Source organism: Leptonychotes weddellii, chromosome 3 (genome assembly GCF_054177405.1).
Source record: "Leptonychotes weddellii isolate Sample4059 chromosome 3, ASM5417740v2, whole genome shotgun sequence".
Lineage (NCBI taxonomy): Eukaryota > Metazoa > Chordata > Mammalia > Carnivora > Phocidae > Leptonychotes > Leptonychotes weddellii.
Window position 1 is genome coordinate 49,269,996 of NC_138371.1, and position 22,576 is coordinate 49,292,571.

Here is a 22,576-nt window from a genome sequence, read left to right on the forward strand (position 1 = left end):
ATAGTCTTTTACTGAGGATTTGGGCATAACAAAGGAAAATTAATCCTTAGGACAAGAATGAACTTAAAATTGTTTATCAGACAAACATTTCCAAAGTTCCCTGTCTTCTCTGTTGTGAGTCCTTTATATACCACTCTCTTTCTCTCTCCCTGTCCCTCTCTTCCCTCCTCTAATCCTGACCTGACCCCATGTTCCCAGAGCTGCTGTGCCTTTCAAGAAACTTTCCTCTTACCTCTCTGCATTGAGTTCATGACCCCACCCCTACCTCTAGGGCTTCCAAGTTTCAAAATTAACATTTTAACCCAGTCACATACTTAAGGGAAATCCAGGTACCTTGTCATCCCTGGAAATCAGAAAGACTCAGTGAGCCCTCTAACTTATGGGGTCTCATCTTTTTTAGGAGGATTGTGTGTTTTTATTGAGGAGGTGCTTTTTTAAAGTAGACTTTATTCTTTAGAGCAGTTTTAGATTCACAGTAAAACAGAGGAAAGTACAGAGTACCCTTTCTTCCCACACATATACAATCTCTCCCACTATCATCATCCTGCACCAGAGTGGTACGTTTGTTACAATCAGTGACCTAAATTGATACATCATTATCATCCCAAATCTATAGTCTATGTTAAGGTTCACTCTTGGTGCAATATATTCTGTGGCTTTAGTCAAATGTATAATGACATATATCCACCACTGTAGCATACAGAATAATTTCACTGCCCTAAGAATCCTTTGTGTTTTGCCTCTTCATCCCTCGTTCACCCTAATCCTTGGCAACCACAGATCTTTTTACTGTTTCCATAGTTTTGCCTTTTCCAGAATGTCATATAGTTGGAATCAATATGTAGCCTTTTTGGATTGTCTGCTTTCACTTAGTAATATGCATTTAAGATTCCGCCATATCTTTTCATGGCTTGATAGCTCATTTCTTTTTAGTGCTAAATAACAGTTCATTGTCTGGATTTGTCACAGTTTATTTATCCATTCACTTACCAAAGGAGATCTTGGTTGTTTCCAGGTTTGGGCAGTTATGAATAAAACTGCTGTAAGAATTCATGTACAGATCTTTGTATGGACATAAGTTTTAATTCATTTGGGTAAATACCAAGGAATACACTGCTGGCTCATATATAGTAAGAGTATGTTTATAAGAAACTGCCAGACCATCTTCCAAACTGGCTGTACCATTTTGCATTCCCACCAGCAATGAAAATTCCCTTGCTCCACATCCTGCTCAACATTATCAGTGTTATCAGTGTCTTGGACCTTGGCCATTCTGATAGGCGTTTAGTGGTATCTCATTGTTTTAGTGAGTCTCATATTTAAATTGGGAATAATAACTCTTAATTCACAGAGTTGTTCTAAGGATTAAATGAAATAACTTGTATAAAACATGTAACACAATGCCTAGCATTCTAAGAGGAACTTACAAAATATTAGTTTCCTTGTCTTCCCTCTCTTTGGTTAAGCCTTACAACCTATGAATTCTTTCTCACCTGGTCTATATTCTTTCCCCTGGGAAAGAATGTGTATTTGTGGTTAAGAGAACTAGGCTTTCAATTAGACTCCATTTCTAACAGTCCCAAACAAAAATCCATTTAAAAATAATAATACAAATAAATGTTATTTTTAATAAAATTGGCCAGTAAATAAGTTAGTCATTTCCATAAATATCAAATTTAGGCTCTTAATCTTAAAATATCCCATGTTATATTTTCTCTTGTTAACACCAGTGACAACAGCTGGAGTAATTAATAAAATAACTGTTGCGGGGCGCCTGGGTGGCTCAGTTGGTTAAGCGACTGCCTTCGGCTCAGGTCATGATCCTGGAGTCCCGGGATTGAGTCCCGCATCGGGCTCCCTGCTCGGCAGGGAGTCTGCTTCTCCCTCTGACCCTCCTCCCTCTCATGCTCTCTGTCTCTCATTCTCTCTGTCTCAAATAAATAAATAAAATCTTTAAAAAAAAAAATAACTGTTGCTTCTGTGTGCTACCTTGTAAGAGCAAAGATACTGGGTCCAGACTGTTGGCTGAGTTAAAGTCCTGGCTCCATCACTTACTAGCTGAGTAACTGAGCAATTATTTAACTTCCCTCAGACTCAGTTTTCTGTATAATGTAGATATAATATACCTACTTCAAAGTGTTGTTAGGATCATCAAGCAAGGTATTATAATGCCAAGTGCTTAGAAGAGTACCTGCCACATAGAACTGCTATATTAGTATTAGCATTTTTTGTTATCCTACCTGAAAACGACGGTGAAGACCCAACATATTACATACTCCTATACTCCTACCCACTTCTACCACCATGCTCAAGTAAAGACTATTCTTGCGTTGAGGCTAATCTCACTATTTGTCTTGAGTTCAAAAGGTATGATTAAATAAAACTTACTTTGATGATCTCAACAGCCATACTTGTTCAATGGGCATTCAATGAGTAGTTTAAAACAAAAAGAGGGGCACCTGGGTGGCTCAGTTGGTTAAGCATCCAACTCTTGATTTCAGCTAGGTCAGTGATCTCAGGGTTGTGAGATCGAGCCCAACATCAAGCTCTGTGCTGAATGTGGAACCTGCTTAAAAAGTTGTATTTGTTTCTGCTTGTCACTTAATAATGCTCATTTGTTAAAAATGTAGATTAGATCACTATCCATATAGATAATTGCTATTAGCATTTGGCATACTGCCACCTTCTAGAACTTTATATAAGCATGAGCACAGTCACAGGCACACACACATTTATTAAAGAAACACCTAACAAAACACGTAAAAATTAATGGAATTAACCTATGTATGCTATATTATTACCTGATTTTTTAAATTAAATTGAACAAATCATAGGTATATTCTTGGTCAAAAGTACAATGTATCATTTTAATATAGTATTTCACTATTTGAAGGTAGCATAGTTTTTTTTATTGAAGTATAGTCGACATCCAATGTTATATTAGGTTCAGGTGTACAACAATGTTTTGACAATTCTACATATTATGTGATGCTCATGCTCCTCAGGATAAGTGTAGTTAACAATCTGTCATGATATAAAGCTATTAAACAATTTAAACAAAATTTTATTGATGAGGAAGTATAGTCTCTCCAGTTTCTCAATATTATAAACAATAATTCATGCTTAGTGTGTTGATAATTGTATGAACAAGGAAGTATTTTAAAATCCAGGTAGATACAAGCATAATTATCTTACCTAAGTTTTTAAGTTTTTTGGAATATTCTATTTTAAAGTTTTGTTGATGCAATGGTAAATGGTGGCAGCAGCAGCAACACCAAGTCAGATGTGACTTTGTTAGAGAGTAATTTGGGCTCTATGTCTATCATGTTCCTGGCTGATCTACCTGATAAGCCTAGAACATTGTGGAACCATGAGTTGATACAGAGGCACATGTTTCAGTGGAAGGCAAAGACTTTTTTGTCAATTCCGTACTTATTTTAGAGGAACATAAGAGCTGTCAAATCTTACAATGATAAAATACCAGCTTTGTCAATCATTATAACCACTTAAGAAAAAGGAAAATTAAGTAGAAAATTAGAGCAAAGATTACTGATGAATAATAATGTGGATGTCTGAATATCTGACACATCTTCTCTCATAAAGGCCATTTAAAAGATGCATTTAGTGCTTCTCTGTTTCTAAGTGTTTATGGCCTAATGCTTTGAACTATATAGTTCAGCTAATTTTCCTTTGGAAAAGAAATTAACTGACCAGAATGATGGTGACATAAGATTTATTTCCATCACAGGGAAAGAAACAAATGAAAACCACATGCTTTTCTATCTTAATTGGGATGTGATAGTCTGATAAACATAATCATAGCATGTTCTCTCTTTATCATTGTTTTTCAGATGTAAAAATGTGTACTTGCTTTACACTTAAAGATGAGCGGCTGGCTGACCTTTCTTCCCAACTCCAGCAGCATTTTATTTTGCACATAATCTGCTTCATTAATGAAAATCAGAAGCAGCTTGGAATATTTTGTGCATAATTAATTATCTTGGCAAGAAGATTTATGAATGTAATTTTTCTCAATTGCTCCAATCAGGCATAAGTGAGACAAACAAATAAATTAAAACTAAGTTATTCATGGTCTCTTTGTACAAGACAGTGTCAAGGACATCTAAGAGAATTAAGTAAGACATAAGGGCAGATAATTTCTTTTTACTATCCAGATCACACATACTTATAAGATACAAATCTTTGCAGGGGGGAAAAGGGTAATAGAATTCACATTTGTAAGGTTTTATAATTTGAGTACCATGCATATCATAATTATGTAACCATATGTAATCATACTCCTTGTCAATAGGCAATTAAAATTACATCAAAGATGGCACATATAAGCACAGCCTCAGGACACCAGTCTTGTACCTGGTGGGCAGCTATAAAACTGTGTGTGTGAGTGTGCGTGCATGTACACATACACATACACATACGTGCAAATATATTCTCCTTTATATGATGCTATCTTCTAAATAGGACTTAGAGCTTGAATGATTGACCAGCTTAAATTACTATGAGATAACATAAAAGTGCCTAGTTTAGTGGTAAGTTTTTTGTTTTTTTTAATCTCTCTGGGGGACCTGGGTGGTGCAATCGGTTAGGCTTCTGACTCTTGGTTTCAGCGCAGGTAGTGATCTCAGGGTCCTGCGATTGAGCCCCGCGTCTGGCTCCGCACTCAGCATGGAGTCTGAGTTTCTCTCTCCCTCTGCCCCTCCCCCTGGCTCGCTCTCTCTCAAAAATAAATAAATACATCTTTAAAAAAAAACTCTCTGAACACAGCTTTCTAACATTGACTGGCATGAAACCAAAATAAAGGTTGAATTATCTTGGAGATACTGGTATCCAGTAGCTTAGCCCAGTAACAGACATACATAACTTTCCAGGCATTCGTAGATTAAAATTTATTGCAGAGTTTTAACACATAAGCTATCTCTAGAATTTACTCTAAGACATGCCAGCAGTAGATGGAAAATATCTGAAAGTACAGGAGAATCATATGTTTTTTTTTAACTCGCATGCTTTTTATTATTATTTTTTTTATTATTATTATGTTAATCACCATACGTTACATCATTAGTTTTTGATGTAGTGTTCCATGATTCATTGTTTGCGTATAACACCCAGTGCTCCATGCAGAATGTGCCCTCTTTAATACCCATCACTAGGCTAACCCATCCCCCCACCCCCCTCCCCTCTAGAACCCTCAGTTTGGAGAATCATATGGTTTTGAAAACAATAGAACCCCCTCCTAAATAGAATGCATGCTAACCATTATTGCAAAGTGGTTAGCATGCATTCATGCTAAGACACTGATGTCTTAGTACAGAGCAAAGACACTGCATGTCAAAGGTCCCGATAGAGGGACTCTGGTGCAAATAGTGTGGATATCAATTCTAGCTTTTACACATACTAGTTACCTCTATGCTTCATTTTCCTTTTCTGTAAAATGATAATAGTAATAGTATCTATAGATTTTTATAGATTTTCAATAAAAATAAACGATGTTATATATGTAAAAATGCTTAGAGCACAGCTTACATATGGTAAGTGCTCAATAAATATTCAGATGTTCACCATATCACTATATACATTGGTGGGCACTTTCTGAGCTTTACTGGATAATCACTGGCACATAAAATCCTACATGTTGACCAGATTCCACACCAGTTTTCTAAATCACTAGGTAATCTTAACTTTCTAAAACGTTATGGTGTAGAGGGGAAATAAATGCCATTTCGTGGCTTGGTAGTCAGCCTAGTATTTTCAGAAAGTTAACTTTATTTGTAAGATAAAGTTTAAAATTAACTTTTTTCTCTTTAACTTTTTTCACCCTTTAGCTATTTTTTTTAGCTCATTTATACTTCTTATGGTTGATTATGTAATCATGAAACTTAGTCTGTCATTTCTACATACTGTTCAATTGGCTCACCAACATTTTAATTAGACACAATGATTTAAGCCCCTAATCAGTTGTGAGAGGATTGGGGGACACACACTGTGACCAAATGACACTCTGCAGTAATAGGACTGATGACAAAGCTGTTTGATATGGGTGCTCCCTGGGAAGGGCTCTGCATTGATCCCTGATCCTCAAACTCTCCCATCCTGTGGCAGGATTAGCTACTGCTACCTGAGCTATCTGCTAAGCCCCAGACTGCCTGTGGATCTCTTCCCACTACCCGGAGCTCTGTTTCCTCCCTGCCCCTGGTGCTGGAGATTGTTGGCTTTTCTTTCCTTCTCAACACTACTACCACCCCAAAATGGCCGGGAAGTGGGACTTCATTCTCATGGTCCCCAAAGACAAGCAAAGAGTATGATTAATTTTAATGTTTTTTAGGAATATTTATAAGCAAACAAAGTAAATAGCATACTTTGAAAGAATGACAACATTCCTTAAAATTTAGCAGTTATTTATCCTGTCAATATGATAGGTTCTGACTCTCATTTTTTCCAACAAGCAAGAATCTAGGCCAAAGCTTCAGTATGAAATCTATTTGGCTGCATGGCTTAGGAACCAGGATGGTAATGTGAAAATGTCAAACTTTGGTCCCACTCCTAAATAGCTCTGTAATGTCTGTTTTCTGTCTCTCTGTCTCTCTGTCTCTCTCGCACACACACAAACACACACACACACACAGAATGAATATAATTAGCTCCAGATCACTTACGGTGGAACCCTAGGTTATATTGGGAAAACCGTGCCTTAGATATTTTTGGCAGAAATGCACATTGTTGAGACACTGGGCTAGTCTCTGTTTCCTTTCTTGAAATAAAGGCTTTCTTCTACTGCTGGGGCTATTTGCCCCAATGAGTCAGAGGCAATGCTAGAAATAAAATTTAGGACTAGAAACATCCACCATACTGATTTTAGCTACTGGACTAAACAGCTTTCTTCCATTAAGTAGTTGAAAGTAAAGAACCTACATAAACATAAACAAGAGTTGAGGCTGGTCTTGGGAAGGAAGTCTTTAGTGCCATTTTTCTTGCTATATAGATGTGAGAAGAAAAATGATATGCCAACACAAATCAGAATAATTAAATACATAAAATTGTGATTCTAGACAGGGAAATAAATTATCTGTGAAGCTGTTTATAAAGTAAAAAAATTGCTTCCTGACAAACAACATATTTTAGCTTTCCTACTACCCATCAACAGAGAATACTGAGATTCCATAATTTGTTGAGGAGATACTAATACCTTCCAGTTGACTTCCATAATTCATGGAGAGTTTCCGAATTCCACAAAAGAAACATTGTGAACATTATCCTCCTAGAATCAAAGAAGTGAAGTCCAAATATTCGTAAGCCAATAATTAGTCCCAGAATGCATCTAAAAAGAAACCCAATCCATGTTTTTGACAGTAATTCTTCTTTTCTCCCTGCTCCCAAGTCCTCAGTTATAAACATTAATGACACAGCTTTAGTATCTCTTTCCCTAATATACATGATCACCCAATGTAGCAAATGGATATTTGAAGTTTTGTTATTGCCTAATTAAATACAGAGCACATTTGACTGCATGGCCTAATATGAAATAATTTCCCTACTGTAAAAAAACAAAAAACATTATGGGAAATAAAATAGTTGTTATAATACTAACATGCCTTCAAAAACAAAGTAGATGTTAGAAGTGTCATCTGTGGCCATCCCCTATGATTGAAAACACCTTTGTATATGTGTGCATTTTTGATACTTGGAAGAGAGACTATCAAAAAGTCTTGGGTTAAGGAAGATAAGTAACTAATGCTTTTTCCTCCCCCTTATCAGTTTTCGTCTCTAGTAGTAACTGGTTATTTGTCAAGAATTGTTCTGCACATGGAAAAGAAAATGAAAGTAATTTGAAAAGATTTTCATTCTCCCTTAAGCATTGCTGTTAAGGTGGTTTGAAGTACTTATTGCTGGCTCGCCTCCTCCTGCATACCTTGAAACAAAGTTCAAAAAATAAGATCTGATCGCAGATTGTTGAACAAATTGCACAAAAAGAGACTGGTAGTTTTTGGCAGTCTCATGCATCGCTCTGGGCTGCAGCAGAAGTTCACCTTCTTGCCACCTGAGTTTTCTCTTCTTGACTGTCAGAGTGCGTTTTCTATCACTGGCACTCCCATGTATTAGTCCTGTCTTTGGAATTCACGATTTGTGCTTACTGTCACCTCTGCCCATAGCTGGCCTCTTCCTCTCAGGCAATCCTCCTAAAGGGCCTGACCCACGTCTGTGCTCTCAAAGGCAATATTTCCACTGAACCCCCGTGGTAGTACACAGACCCTATTTCCGTGTTAAACTCTGTGGTATTGCGTTTTGGTTTTTATCTTAAGAATGTTCGTAAAATAGCCTGATAAGAACTATTTCTGTCCTCTGGAATCCTCTGGTTCTGCATATGGAGGTGAGGAGAAGGAAAACAAACAAGAAAGCGTGAATTCTGACCATGACATTTCTGTCTGTGGGGCTTTCCTCTTATTGGTTGTGTGACCTTAAGCAAGTTGCTAAACTCATAACACACATGCTGGGTATGTTTCCTCATCTGCTGAAAAAGAAAATCTCTCCACAGAGGAGGGATGTAAAGATTGCATGAGGTAAGTTGTAACCTGCCTAGAGTAGTCCCTGACCCCTTTCTGCCAAAGGAGAGGGGTTCATTTCTCCTACTTTCTTCATTCTTATTTCTCAGCAGGGTGTTGAGGAGGGGATGGGTTGTCCAATAAGCAAAAACTAGCCCTTCCTTGCCTAGTTAGTGCTCTCTTCTAACCTTTCTCCTCTTCCTGATATGTTCCTGCATCCACTCTCCTTCATGTATCTTCAGTCACTGTTCCTGCAAAAAATGCTTAAGTCTCATCTAATAAATAAAGAAAAAAGTGTGGGGAGGCCCTGTTGCTGCCTCTGCTTCCTTAAAGCTGTTCCAGATCTCTCATTTACTGAACCAATAAACTTCTTTGGAAGTATCATTAGTTCTACTTCCTTATCCTCCCCTCAGTGGTCCATAAATGCTTACCAACTGAGATCTCATTTCACCATTCTCTTGACTCTGTTATTTTAAATTGCCCTTAATTAAAACTCAGTCCTTAGATCTATATTTAACCAATATGGATAGTCTGAATATCCTTGAGTAGCAGAACTGTTCAATAAAGATATATAATTCAAGTCACATATATGATTTCAAATTTTCTAGTAGCCACATTAAAAAAGTAAAAAGTTGGGGCACCTGGGTGGCTCAGTCACTTAAGCATCTGCCTTTGGCTCAGGTCATGATCTCAGGGTCCTGAGATCAAACCCTGTGTCGGGCTCCTTGCTCAGCGGGGAGTCTGCTTCTCCCTCTGCCTCTCCCCGCTGCTCATGCCTGTTCACTCACTCTCTCTTTCTCAAATAAATAAATAAATAAAAATCTTTTTAAAAAAAGGTAAAAAGTCACATAAAAAGTGAAAAGCAATAATACATTTTATTTAACCTAACATACCTAAAATAGTACTTCAATATTTAATCAATACTAATATTCTTAACAAGGTATTTGTATTATTTTTTATACAAAGTCTGTGAAATTTGCTGTGTATTTTATGCTTAGAGCACATCTCGATTTAGACTTGGCCCAATCCAAGTACTCAATAGCCATGTGTGGTTAGCGGCTACCATACAGGACAGTGCAGGTCTACATACAGCATTTGAGTGAGTTTTCCTGGCAGCTTTCATTTCCAAGGCAGCTCTTGGTTTTGCTCCTGCTTTTAATCTTTGTTGACTTCCTTTTTATTTCTATCTCCCTTTACTCTCTGATAGGTGTTCCCCTTCTCCCCACAAAAAAAGATCTCCATTCCTTCTCTATCTTAGTTCTACCTCCACTGGGCACTGAGTACCTAGAATGTCATGTCAAACTGCTGGGATGATCATGAACACATTGCTTAGTTCAAGCTGAAAGGTAGGAACTGAGAAGAGAAAGGAAAAATGTTCTAATTACCTCCTTAATCCATCACTGCCCAGAATTGATTTCCAGGGCATACTCTGAATGTTTTTTTCTTCCTTCTTTTCTGCATCCCCTGAATCCTTGGCTCATGTTTTCATCCTTTTGCAAGGACCATGTTCTACAGAATGTCCTGATGCATCATTTACTGTACTTTATCACTCAGGCTTTTGGACAGCAGCTGATATAATTTAAATACTTATAAAAAGTGCTCTTGGAATATCTATGCAGCTGTCCGCAGTAGCTACTTGTGGGATGCAATGACTGATTTATTGGGTGGCAGGATATTATGGTTGACATACTCTCAGTAACTTAGGGTGTCGTGCTTTTACATCAGAAGGACTCTGAGAGCCTATTCTGTGTGTATGCTACAGTACCACACAGTAATCTGATTTAAAAGGCTGCTCATGTGTATGATACCTCATGATGAGATGTAACACCCTGACAATGAACTACTTACTTCTGAGTTTTATGCCAACTTGTTTTTATGTTTCCTCCCAGGGTGCATTTGGTAGTAAAATTGTGTAGATCTAAAGAGTCAGCATGCTTTGTCAGGAAGGTATGTGATCAGAATACACAGAACACCAACGTAGATCTTTAACTGCATTCTCTTAATAGGGAATAGTATTGCCATACAGGAATAGTATCCTTTGGGGGTTGAATAGTATTTGCCAAATCTAGAGGATGAGGTCAGTAGATAACTTTTAAAAATCGAAACAACTCACTCCTCTCCGGCTTTCATCACTGCTGGCATGTGCTAGATGACAAGTCTTTGACTCACAAAACTGAATAGGATTATCTGAGGGTTCAGGGTTTAGAGATTAGCAAACACCTGTTTGTACCCAGTTTTTATTCACTCAGATTCTATATTAACTTTCCCTATTAAACATTCTTGAGATTTCTGAGTTCCTCCCATGTTAGCTAAGAAAAAATAAAACTCACTCCCAGTACTTAGTCAATGCTCTCTTAAACTTAGTTATATTCATGATCCATGTTTCTTTGATGAAACCTTTAAATCATTCCTCTAGTTGTGATTTTATATGGGTTCACTGCATCTTTTGTGAGAAACTATTTTTATAAAAATTAATTAGTGAATAAATTTTATAGCTCTTGATAAGATACTCTCTGTGGATTCTAATACGCATATTGTACATATCACATAGTTCTAATTGGGATAACAGAAAGATAGATTATCTTCAAATAATTGTAAATACATATACAATACTTTAGATATGGAGATTGGCTAATGTGTATATTGTGTACAGGTTACCAAATATTCTGAAAAAAAAATGAGGTGTACTTCATATGTAAACTGCTACAGGGTTACCATTATTTTTAAATTGCGCTGATGGTAGCCAAAAATGCTGGTTAACAAAGATTTGCAGTTAGCAGAAAGCTGGAGAAACTCTCTTACCCCAAACTGTACTGCTTATTCCATGCTGAAAAATGCTAAGTGTTGGTATAGACCATTTGATCTCATAATCAGTTTTGTGATATCAGCCCTGTAATGGTAATGGAATGTCCTATTCTAGGTAACTCCTAACTTGTGTGTGTGGGGGGGAAGGGAGGTGTGCATTTATTATGAGGAGCTTCAGGACTAATCTAGCTTTCTCTTTGACTATCTGCTTCACACATTTCTCTATGTTATAGGAGTTCAGAGAAATCCTGAGGTTGTTGTAGGCAAGACAACCTAGGCTGGAAAAAAAACATAGTCCAACGTTTGGGTGTTGTCCACCATTTTGAATGGGATGTCAGGATTCATTCTTCAGGCTTGAAGTAGTACCCCTGATGGCCAGGGCTGTAAGACTTAGGTTACCTAAGATGGCAGCACGGCACGGTGAAAAGAATAATGTAGGTTTGGAGACAAACCTGGCTCTGCCACTTACTGTATGGCCCTGGATAAGCTGCTTCACCTCTCCTCATCTCTACAATGAAGATATCACACTTTTGTTAGAGAGTTGTTGAGAGAAATAGAAATGATGCCCAAAAAGCAAGTAGCAAACTGTCTAGCATGTTGTGGGCTCTTAAGGATCAGTAGCTGTGATGTGATCATGGAGATAACACTGTAGGACTTGAGAGTAAAACTCTCTTTGCTTTAACTGGAATAAGGAATCTGTATCCAGGGGCTCCATGTCTACTTATGTCACCATTTAAAAATGTACAGCTTCTTTCAAGTCCTTTGCTATTTGTTGTTTCAACACTGTGTAAATCATGTATTGTAAATCAAGTCTAAATGAATGTGAGTCATGCCCTTAGCTGTTTATAATATCAGTAGAATATTAATTTCTCCATTTATTTTCTGAATACAGATTTTCAGCAATTGCATTGCTGAAATATTTTTGCATTGTCATTTTATAGTAGAAATACAATTCTACATATGCTAATATCTTCATGTAGGTTTATGTAACTCCATACTTACATTCATATTTTTATTCAGGGAAGATTTATATTCTAAAAGAATGCATGAGTTATAGACTGTGGGAATCTATTCTGGTTCTTTGTTATTAGGAGATTTTGAATTATTTCCTTCATTCCATGTAATCTACTGAACTGATGTATCATTTTCATGCTTTTGGGGGATTACTTTATTTTTTTCTCTTACGTAGAGATTGAAATGAAGAAAAAACAAACCTGATCATATTAATTTAATATGTGAGATGAGCTTATGTAGAAAGAAACTGAAATAGCTTAAGTTTTGAAAAGGTTAAGGAAATATTTTTAATTTCTATTTACTTATTCTAATCATTTGAAATTTCGTCTCTCTTTGTGCTTCTTACCTAGGTTACTTGTTGGTTTCAGAAAACCATAAGAGATTTACAGGAACAAAGTCTAGGTTCATCACTTTCAGACAATGAGGAGCTAATCTGTAAGCATGAGGAATTGATAATAAAAGCAAAGGTAAGAGACACATTAAAAATAATTTTAAAATGCATGGTCTTCTTTTGAATATGCTTCTGTAGGTAATGTAGAGAAGTACTAAACCCTCTGAATAATTCACTGTTTACAAAGAAAAGATTCTGATAGTTATTAGCTAGTACCACTACCTACTGACTGGGCTTCTAGAATAATAAGGAACAAAACAGCCTCTACAATAATAATAACTATCTTCTTTTGAGTAGTTACTATCTATCAAACATTATATTAAGTATAAGAGATCCTTATCTAAATTATCACAAAACCCCTAAGGGGTACGTATTATTTTACAGATCAAAACAAACAAAACACAGAGGCTTGGAGATGCAAAGTAACTTGACCAATGTAATGTATCTTGTCCGCGGCAGAGTTGGAATTTGATTCAGGTCTTATCTAACTCCAAGGCCCAAAGCTCTTAAGCCTATATTCTGCTAGCTTTCTAAAAAAAATTCTTGTTCTACACTAAGATCTCATTATGCTATTACTTTTATGATTTCCAGGTATAGTTTGCTTGCTGTTCCCATTTACATTTCCCTATTTCCTTAACTTGCCTCACATTTTTTCATTTTGCAAAAAAGAAATGGCTACGAGCCAGTCAACCACTTGTAGATATGTGGAATGTGCAGAATGCAATCATGAAGTACTGAAAGCAAGATGAGCAGAGGCGCTGTGTAGAGATGCTCCTCTCCCACTGTGTCTTCTTTTTTTTTTTTTTTAAAGATTTTATTTATTTATTTGAGAGAAAGAATGAGAGAGAGAGCATGAGAGGGGTGAGGGTCAGAGGGAGAAGCAGACTCCCTGCTGAGCAGGGAGCCCGATGCGGGACTCGATCCCGGGACTCCAGGATCATGACCTGAGCCAAAGGCAGTCGCTTAACCAACTGAGCCACCCAGGCACCCCCACTGTGTCTTCTTATTTGGCAATTGACTCCTTTGTATCTGTGGGGTCTGTAAATACTTACCAAAGTTCTTTACAAGTGCTCCATTTTGATCTCTAAGGAAACAAAAGTCCATTTGTATTAGATTGAATAGGAACAGTGAAAACCTTAATCAGTATCAAGACTTAAGAGAACTTTCTATTATTAATATCTTGAATGATTGATAGTTGTAGGTAAAGCCAAGCCTTGAAGCTCTGGAAAACAATGGGCCAGCACTACCAGATGAGGGTTGAAAATAAGGAAGACAAATAAATATTTACATGTTTGGGAGGATGGGATTGGTGGCAGGGGATGGAGGGACAGGCAGGCAGGGGAAGCAGTAGACTGCATTTATCTGGACTGAAATCACAGAAGAACCAGGATGCTTTTGTTTTTTTGTTTATTGCTTCTCTCTGAACACTGCAGTATACATAGGTATTTTATGTGTTTGGTCTGAATATTTGCCAGATTGATAAAAGATGCAATCACAGAAGATTGCTATGACTGATGATTTTTTAAAGTTCTTTAAAATTTTTCAGCATTTGGTTTACCTGTTTAGGTTCAACAGCAGTTTATTCTGTGGGTGTCAAACCCAGGTTTTATCAGTGAAAATTCTATCAAAATCCCTAAATGCTAAGCACAAGAGATGACCTGAATTGCACAGGATTGTTGCCTTCTTTAAAACAAACAAAAATGGTTTACTTACATAATTTAGTCATATTTGGAGTTATATTCCCTGTAACTGTGGACTAATCATGGATTCTCATAGCCCTGAGGAAAATCTCACAGTCTGGAGAAATTATTTTTTGACATCTAAACTCAGTTCTAATAGGACTTTGGCAAGTTCTGTTAAATAGATATTAATGTTCTATTTCTATCCTTCATAATTTTAACTGGCTCCTATTTCTTTATCCCTTCTGAAATGCCTGACCTTCTAGCTCACTGACTCCCCTACCACACTTCTGTTATTCAGCCCTCTTGCCAAGTTTCTTCACTTCGGCGATTTTTCATGCCTTGTGCCTCATACTGATTCTGCTTCATAATTGTTTTTACCGGGTTCATTTTATGAACTGGTATGATAAAATGAAATAAAGCTTCATTTTATCTAATGTTCTTCCTTATATCTTAAGGTATACTTTATTCACACATTAACTGTTTGATCTATCCAGTGCCTTAATTCTACTTCCTCTGATTCACGTATTTCAGTGTGTTGCTTATGCTCATCAGATGTTACTTTCCCCTGAGCTAGTATTCCCTTGGGAGAGCAGAAATTTTGACTGGTAAGGCATGGGAGGTGTGAGAGCTGGTGCTCCAACTTGTCCCCTTCTGGTGGGGAGCTGGGTGCCCCTGAGTGCCGAGAGCTTCTATCGTTATAATTAGGGCTCAACCATTCATGGTTTTCCCCTCTACCCCAGACACATATAAAGGAGGGGATCCCTTGGAGGAACTCCCACTGATTGGACTCTCAATCCTGCTTTGTTCCAAAACCCATTTCCCTGGGGTATGTTCTATCTCATTCATTTAGTGAGAGTTGGATAGGGCTCACTAAGAAACAGGTCAGTTTGATTACCTCTCATATATTAGCTATCTACCTGGTAGATTCCAGTGCTAGCCTCATGTTGTTTCTCCCTCTGGATGCTACTGTACTGGAGCTACTATCTTCTGTCCTGAAAAAGGTACATTGACAAGCACTGACCAAGCAGGTGGGGAAAGAAAGCATCATACCCAGAAAGCTCTCCCCTGGCCTATCTCCTATCATGGTATCTGCCATTATTCTATTCTAAGCCATATGCCCCTGACACTGAGACCCAACCACCTTTTGGCTCCTCAAGGAAAGTTCTCATATCTGTAAACTTTATTCTCACTTTGTTGGCCTTTAGAAGAAGGACCAGCTACATAATATGTAGGACCCAGTGCAAAATGAAAACATGGAGGACTTTTTAAATAAATTATTGAAATTTCAGTGCGGCAACAGCAGAGCATAAACCAAGCACATGGCTCTTCTAAACTCAGGAACCTGTCGGATGACATGGGTCCTTTGCCCATGAAGCCAGTCCTATTTACAGTATTAAGATTTCTGGAAGGACCTACCAACCTTTGCTGGTTAGATGTTTCCTTAGCTACTTTACTGGCCTCTTCCCACCTAAATGAGCAAGTTTTCTAAAAATAGATTATAATGTTATAATAGGTTGCATCCACATGGAAAAAAAACAGGTTCAAATCCTTGCTGTCACTCACTATGTAACTTTGGGAACATTTGACCTCTCTGAGCTTTACCTTCCTCACCTATAAGGAGGAGGCATGAATATTCAATTAGAAAATATCTATGAAAACACCCACATTTTAGTAGTGGCTCAAAGGTATTGCTTTTCTTTTTCCATGGATGGTGTAAATGTTCAAATAGTTTTCATCCGTGCTTTTTCAACCATCTTGTTCCTTGTTCTTACAGACGGATTCCACTTTTATATGGCCTTAAACAGGAACCAGCATATTACATTTTGGAGTTTTGTTTGGGTGTGAGTATGAGGAGAGGAAGAGGGAATGTGTCTTTTAAAGGAGATTTTATGTATAAATAAGGCCTCAAGCTGGGGGTTCATTAGTGAAACACATATAAATAATCTGGTAACAGGAAAAGTAGGTGTTTCTGCTCCCCACAGCTAAACTGAGCAGCAGGGAGCTGTTCTGTATTGCTTTTTTTTAAGCAGTAAGTTTTTTAAAATAAATTTTGAAAATGCCTCTATAATTTCTTACTGGAATATACTCAAATAAGAAATATGGAAAACTTTCTATCTCTTAATAAACGTGATGCCTTATTCAGAATGTGTTGAAATAATGAACTAAAAGAATTTTTATTATAACCTTTGACTATGAATAAATTATGCTAAATCATTATACTTTCTTTACTAAATATGAAAAATATTTTCCTTTTACATATGTAGCAGATAAAGAAATAGCAGACATTGATGATTATAAACCACCCTTTGGTTAAGATCTTAAATACTCTTAGATTTTATCATGTGTTAATTTGATTCCCCAAGGCTTGAATTCAAACTTTGGAGCTGAGTTGGTTTTAAGATGTATTAAAATAATATGTAAACAAACACTTCCTTATCTCTTTTGAGGAGGCATAATCATTCCTTCTTCCACACATCAGAAATAATGTTCAGGAATGAACTTGTATTTCTGCCGGGAGGAAAACTTTTCCTCTTCCAATTTGTGTCCAGTGATTGGGTGTCTACAAATTAACAGACAGCAAACAGATTAACAGGAGTAAAGACAAGGTTTATTTTCATACATGCATGGGAGGTCCCCGTAATGGAAAGTTTGTGGAATAGCCAGAAGTTGAGGATTATATATATCATTTTAACAAAAAAGGGTTGGGGGGCTTAGGGCCTCAATGAATGAGTATGGAAGGTTCTACTGGGCTTTTTGATGCTAATGAAATGGGCAGTCTGTCTTCCTCCCAGTGGGAAGAGTTAATGGCAGCTGAATTTGTACTTCCTGCTGGTAAGGGTCAGTCTTCTTTCAATTAGGAAATTCCCTGGGAAGAGGGTCAATGGTAGCTGTATTTTCAGGATACTCTGTTTAAGTTTAGGTAATATTTCTGTGACTGCTGATTGTTCAGATGTTTTCGGCTTAAAGTAATTTTCATACCACTGTGGTGGACCTTTAATCTTCTCACTAATATTGCTTCAAACTTTGGTTCAGTTTCAGACCCTTTGTAGTTGGTGCACACTAGAATCTCCTGAGGGCTTTGAAAAAATACTGAAGTCTGGATCTCGTGCCCAGAGATTCTAGGTAGTTTGGGGCATCAGGATTTTTTTTTTTTTAATTTATTGTCAAGAGCCCTGGGTGGCGCATTTGGTTAACTGTCAATTCTTGGTTTTGGCTTAAGTCATGATCTCAGGGTCATGAGATCGAGGCTTACATGGGCCCCGAGCTCAGCGAGGAGTCTGCTAAAGTTTCTCTCTCCTTCTGTCCCTCCCCAAACTCATTTTCTCTCTAAAATAAATAAATAAATAAATAAATCTTTAAAGGAAATTTATTGTCAATCTTAAAATGGTAATGTTTTTATCAAAATCCAATCCAGATTTTCTTCTCCTTCTAAAAAAACTGGAAGATCTGGCAATATCAAGCTTACCTTTCCATATAGTCATGGCAACACTTGTCTGGAGCCCCATAATAGCTATTTCCTTTAGAAAAGACACGTGCACTCCAGTTTTCCACAGTCCCTACCCTTCCTCGTTACTACCTCGCCTCCCACCTTTGCTTCACCTCATTCACATTATGTGCCTGGCCCCTGTAAACATTTGGGTTGGAGACAGGACAGGCAATGAGGTACTATCAAAGTGTAGTAATGGCTTAAACTGATTTGTGTCTTTGTAAATTACGTTGCAAACTGTGAATGATAAGAATGAGGGGGAGTGATAATGAAGACAGAAAAGTCACTTAGAAAGCTATTGCAATTCTGATGAAACTTTAGGTAGAGTGTGATGTCTTTTGAGATGAAGGATATTAATCGCCATCTTAAAGGCTTAAAAGAGAGTTGTAGCCGTGTTTTTCAACGTGTGGCCCCCAGAGAGCAGCAGTGGAATCTGGAAGTCTTAGAAATACAGAATCCCGGACTCTAACCACCAAACCTATTGTATCAGAATCTGCATTTTAACAAATTTCCCCACAGGATTTGAACTGACACTAAAGTTTAAGAGGCACTAACTTAGAGGTCTTCCCCATCTATTTCATGTATGTCTATATTCTCCTTAATTTTCCAGATGACTATATATTGTTTACAAAGTCCTTGATTAACAATGATCTTTGGCATTCTGATGTATATAGAAACATCATCTTCAATGTTTTAATATAGTAGAATTCACATTCCTCAGCTTCAAGATTAAAACCATCTTCCATGATCATCATCTAATCCGATTTTCCAAGTCATTGAAAATATTTTCCAGTTGTTGCTGAGTGATTTCATAAATTAGATTTGTGATCTTGGCCTCAAGTTCCTTTAAATAATATTATTTGGGGATTCTTAAAAAATACCACTGCTTAGATCCCACATAAATTTTATTTAGAGGAAAAGTCAAGTTTAGATTTACAAAATATTTATAAGATAAGGAAGTAAAGCAGAATCTCTTGCAAGCTTATTTGACTATTCTAAATACATAATTCTCATCAATAGAACCACTATGAGGAAGTGGCTCTTTAAAAATATGTTTAGGGACACACCTGGGTGGCTCAGTCAGTTGAGCTTTGGACTCTTGGTTTCAGCTCAGGTCATGATCTCAGGGTGGCAGAATTGTTCCCGAGTGCTGTGCCCCCTCTTCCCCACCAAATAGAGCCCTGCCTTGGTCACCCTGGCACAGAGTCTGCCTCTGCCCCCTCTCCCTGCTTGCACTCTCACACATGCATGCTCTCTCTCTCAAAAATATAAAATTTAAAAATTTTTTTAAATAAAAAATATGTTTATTGTTTTATTTTTCTGATTACATAGTACATTTTCATTTTGGAAAAATGAGAAAATACATAAAACTAAAGAAAATTAAAATCACTCATACTGTGTGGGTGTATATGGAAATGGGAAGGAAATAATAAAACCTACATAAAATTGAGTATCCCCGAACTGTGTATGTGTGTATAATACACTATATGTATGTGTTTTTATATACAAAATTGTGTATGTATTGTTTTGCAGTGTGAGTTTTCCAATTAGCATTATATCATAAGCATTTCCCCATTTAAATGCATATTTTAAATATGCTTTTTAATGATTGCATGTTATTAAACTATGTAAATATATCATACATCACTTTTCTTCTCATTGTGGCACATATTAACCTATATAAAGAAGCTGGCTATTCTGCTATTTGAACTTTCATTACATCCCCAAATTCTTTCACTGAAGGTACATGAGAAAATGGTAAAACTACTATAAAACGTATTGCTTCAGTAAATCAGCTTATATCATCTCTGATGATTATAAGGAAAATGCATAAAATGAAGCAGAGTTTGTTTCTTTTATAATGTTTTATGTTATTTAAAAAATAAAGTGGGGTCTGGATCTGAAATGTCTCAAGGAAGAAATTAAGTGAGTCTCCAAACAGTAAAGACACCTGCATTAGTGGATTTCAATTCCTCTGTCTTCATTTTAGTGAATAATTTGTTTTACTTGTCTGATTTTTTAATGAGCTTTCCAATTAAAAGCAGATGTCACTTTTCACAGAACATAAATTAGAAACAATTTCATTACTAACAGGCGAAATAAGTATAAATAGTACTGCCTTTGTCTGCAAGCATTGGGAAAATCTACAAGGTGATGGGATTTTCACATTGGTAAACTTACTGTAGCCTTAACATGTGGGTTAATTTAAAGCTTAGTGAACCATATGCTTTCATTTCCAGGGGAAATCTGATTTAGAAAGTCCCTCAGAAATGTTTATGCCCATCTAAGAAAGGGATGAGTTAAGGAAGCAAATGAAGAACATGATCACTAGGTTTAAAACTACCTGCTGTCATTTTGTTTTTAGAATCTTCACCAGCTCATTGTTTAACCACTTAGAGAAAGCTTCCTCTCTCTCTTTTTTACTTACGACTTTTACAATAAGTCTTTATACATTTTATTCCACCTCCCCTCTCCCTCCCCCTCACTCCTCCTCCCTCCCCCTCCCTACCATCTACCCTCCTCCTCTCTTCCTAGCCTCTTTGTCATTTATCAGCCCTTAAATAAAATTTCCACAAAACATGGATTTGTATAGTTACTATTATTACAACTCAAGGTAATACTGCTGTCATAATCATAATAGTGAAAGTGAGTCTATTTGAAGTGGACATCAGAGAAGGCATTTTCTTAGGGCTTAAAACACTCACGCCTTAAATCCCTGCAACCTTTCTGTGCTACTTCAGCGTTCTCTTAGAGACTTCCAATACTTGTGCCCATAGATTTCCTTGATGTTCATCACTCCAAAGGCCTTTACTTCAGCTTTCCAGTCCTGTGGCCGCTTTGGTTCCAAAACATCACTGACCCTGCTCTCCCCGCACCCCCTTTGTTTTCGCCTTTTCCTGACTTCCTTCCTCATACTCTTCCGCATGGGCCACCAGGGCTACTTGTGAGTAACTCAATCATCCATTTTCTCTGTTTCTACTTCAGAAAAAAGATGAAGCACTTGCATAATTTTTCTGATTAGATCTATTTTAAAAGGAAATGATCTATTATCAGTTAGCCTTATGAATTCTTTTTTTATCATCTGTTAATTCCCTGCTCCATTCCCCATAATAACCAGTCCAAAACTTTTATCCTCTTTTAAAACTCCCAGCCAGGCTTTACTTAACCTCAGAGTCACGTGGCCATGAAAGGTGAAATTGCTTGACTCTTTTCTTCCCTGCCTTTGGTGTCTCTTTTCCACCTTTTCTCCCATTCCTCTCATTTTCAAATCTAAGCCTCCACCTGCCATTCTAGGTCCCACCTTTCCCATCTCATCAGTTTGAATCTCTCTTCATTTTTCAGTCACCCCTTCTCACCGTCCCTCAATTACATTTTAGTCTCACAAAATCAAAAACAAAAACATTGCTGCTCAACCCTTAAGACGTTATTCCACCTTTTCCTTGGCTACTGTCATGGCTTGAATTATCCTTCCCAACATTTCTGCATCAAAGTCTTAACACCCAGAATCTCAGAATGTGACCTCTTTTGGAAAAAGGGTGTAAGTAGTGAAGATGAGGTCATTAGGGTGGACGCTAGTTCTATGTGGCTTTTTAAAGGGGGACATTTGAACTCAGAGGCAGACACACACAGAAGAAAGATAATGTGAAGAGAGGCAGGGAGAAAAAGGCCATTGCCAAAGCCAAGAGGGGCTGGGAGCAGGTGTTTCCCTCACCACCCTCAGGAGGAACCAGTTCTGCCTACACCTTAACTTCAAACTCTTAGATTCCAAAACTGTGAAAGAGCACATTTCTGTTGTTCAGGCCACCCCATTTGTGGTACCTTGTTACACCAGCCCTAGGAAACTAATGCAACTACTTTATTTTCTGCCTCCTGCCTCCCTACTCCCCCACTAATCCTTTACTTGCATTAGAAGAAACTGCTCTTTCTCAGTAACTAATGACTGGACCCTCTCTATGCACTTGGTCTCTGAAACACTGTTTTCTCTAGTTCTTCCATCTCTGGAATGGCTCCTTCTAAATCTTGCTCAATGCCAACTCTTCCTCCAGGCTCCCTTGGCCTATCATGCTTAATCTGTGGCTCTTCTCTTGTTTCCTGCATTCTTCATGTGGCCTTTTCTAATCCCATGATGACAACATCACTTTTCTTTTGATGATTTCTAGACTTTAAAAAAAATTTCCAGCCCATATGTCATTTCTCAACTCCAGTCTTCTTTTTAGAAATTCCTGTTGAAGATTTACACATAGACTTCTTAATAGCACTTCTAACTCAGCTAGGATCATTACTTTCTCCTTCAAACCCTCCCGTTTTCTTTCTTGGCTAAAGATGTTGCAGTCCTTCAGCCACCAGGTTAGAGATTTCAGGGTCACATTAGAGCCTTATTCTCTCCCTCTCTCCCTTCAGGTCGGATGACCTCTCAGTGTAAGTCCATTCTTACCTCCCATCTCCTTCTCTTCTCATTCCAGGCCCACCACTTCAATTTGGGCGCCTGGAATCTTTGACAGAGACTATAAAAATTATGTTGAGTAGTAGTATTAATCTGAGCCTACAAACTACAATATTTTTGCATGAAATATTGCTTGTTTGCTTTTACATCTTTTTTTTTTCTTTTTAATCAACATATGCCTGATTCCAAGCTCCC

The 22,576-nt window shown here is 37.4% G+C and overlaps 1 protein-coding gene and 1 long non-coding RNA gene across 13 annotated transcripts in view; one reads left to right on the forward strand and one right to left on the reverse strand.

The window, feature by feature from the left end:
• Positions 1-22,576, forward strand: part of CCDC141 (coiled-coil domain containing 141) — a 205,280-nt gene that overhangs the window by 70,609 nt on the left and 112,095 nt on the right. For all 5 annotated transcript variants that reach the window (XM_081814059.1, XM_081814054.1, XM_081814055.1 and 2 more), the window contains exon 8: positions 12,728-12,844. In XM_081814059.1, coding sequence (XP_081670185.1) covers positions 12,728-12,844 — 117 coding nt within the window. The remainder of the gene's footprint in view (positions 1-12,727; positions 12,845-22,576) is intronic.
• The window catches only part of LOC145720512 (uncharacterized), a 106,748-nt gene that overhangs the window by 17,727 nt on the left and 66,445 nt on the right, over positions 1-22,576 (reverse strand). For 4 of the 8 annotated variants that reach the window (XR_014143502.1, XR_014143501.1, XR_014143499.1 and 1 more), the window contains exon 3: positions 13,821-13,852. The exons of the other annotated variants lie outside the window; for them this stretch is intronic. This is a non-coding gene — a long non-coding RNA (uncharacterized LOC145720512). The remainder of the gene's footprint in view (positions 1-13,820; positions 13,853-22,576) is intronic. 8 annotated transcript variants of the gene reach the window in all.